The sequence below is a fragment of the Eimeria mitis genome, genomic scaffold (assembly GCF_000499745.2).
Source record: "Eimeria mitis Houghton genomic scaffold, Emh_scaff573, whole genome shotgun sequence".
NCBI classification, from domain to species: domain Eukaryota; phylum Apicomplexa; class Conoidasida; order Eucoccidiorida; family Eimeriidae; genus Eimeria; species Eimeria mitis.
Genome location: NW_013573980.1, coordinates 1110 through 1405, shown reverse-complemented (window position 1 = coordinate 1405; position 296 = coordinate 1110). Strand labels below are relative to the sequence as shown.

Below are 296 nucleotides of genomic sequence, written 5' to 3'. Positions count from 1 at the left end.
CTGGGGCCCTAGACCCAGACAACTGCGGAGGTAAACTCTCCTGCTGCAGCAGCAGCAGCAGCAGCAGCAGCAGCAGCAGTAGCAGCAGCAGTAGCAGTAGCAGAAGCAGCAGCAGTAGTAGTAGTAGCAGTAGCAGCAGCAGTAGCAGCAGCAGTAGCAGCAGCAGCAGCAGTAGCAGCGACAGTAGAGCAGCAGCAGCTGCAGCAGCAGCAGCAACAGCAGAAGTGTACATGCACATACACAGAACAATAGAAAAAGACACACCGTTGCTGCTATATATCATCATAAGCTGCGGT

The 296-nt window shown here is 54.1% G+C and overlaps 1 protein-coding gene across 1 annotated transcript in view; it reads left to right on the top strand.

Annotated features, from left to right (window-relative positions):
- The window catches only part of EMH_0016590 (uncharacterized protein), a gene marked incomplete at both ends in the record, with an annotated part of 4243 nt that overhangs the window by 3462 nt on the left and 485 nt on the right, over positions 1-296 (top strand). Inside the window, one exon of the mRNA XM_013500676.1 lies at positions 3-226. Coding sequence (XP_013356130.1) covers positions 3-226 — 224 coding nt within the window. The remainder of the gene's footprint in view (positions 1-2; positions 227-296) is intronic.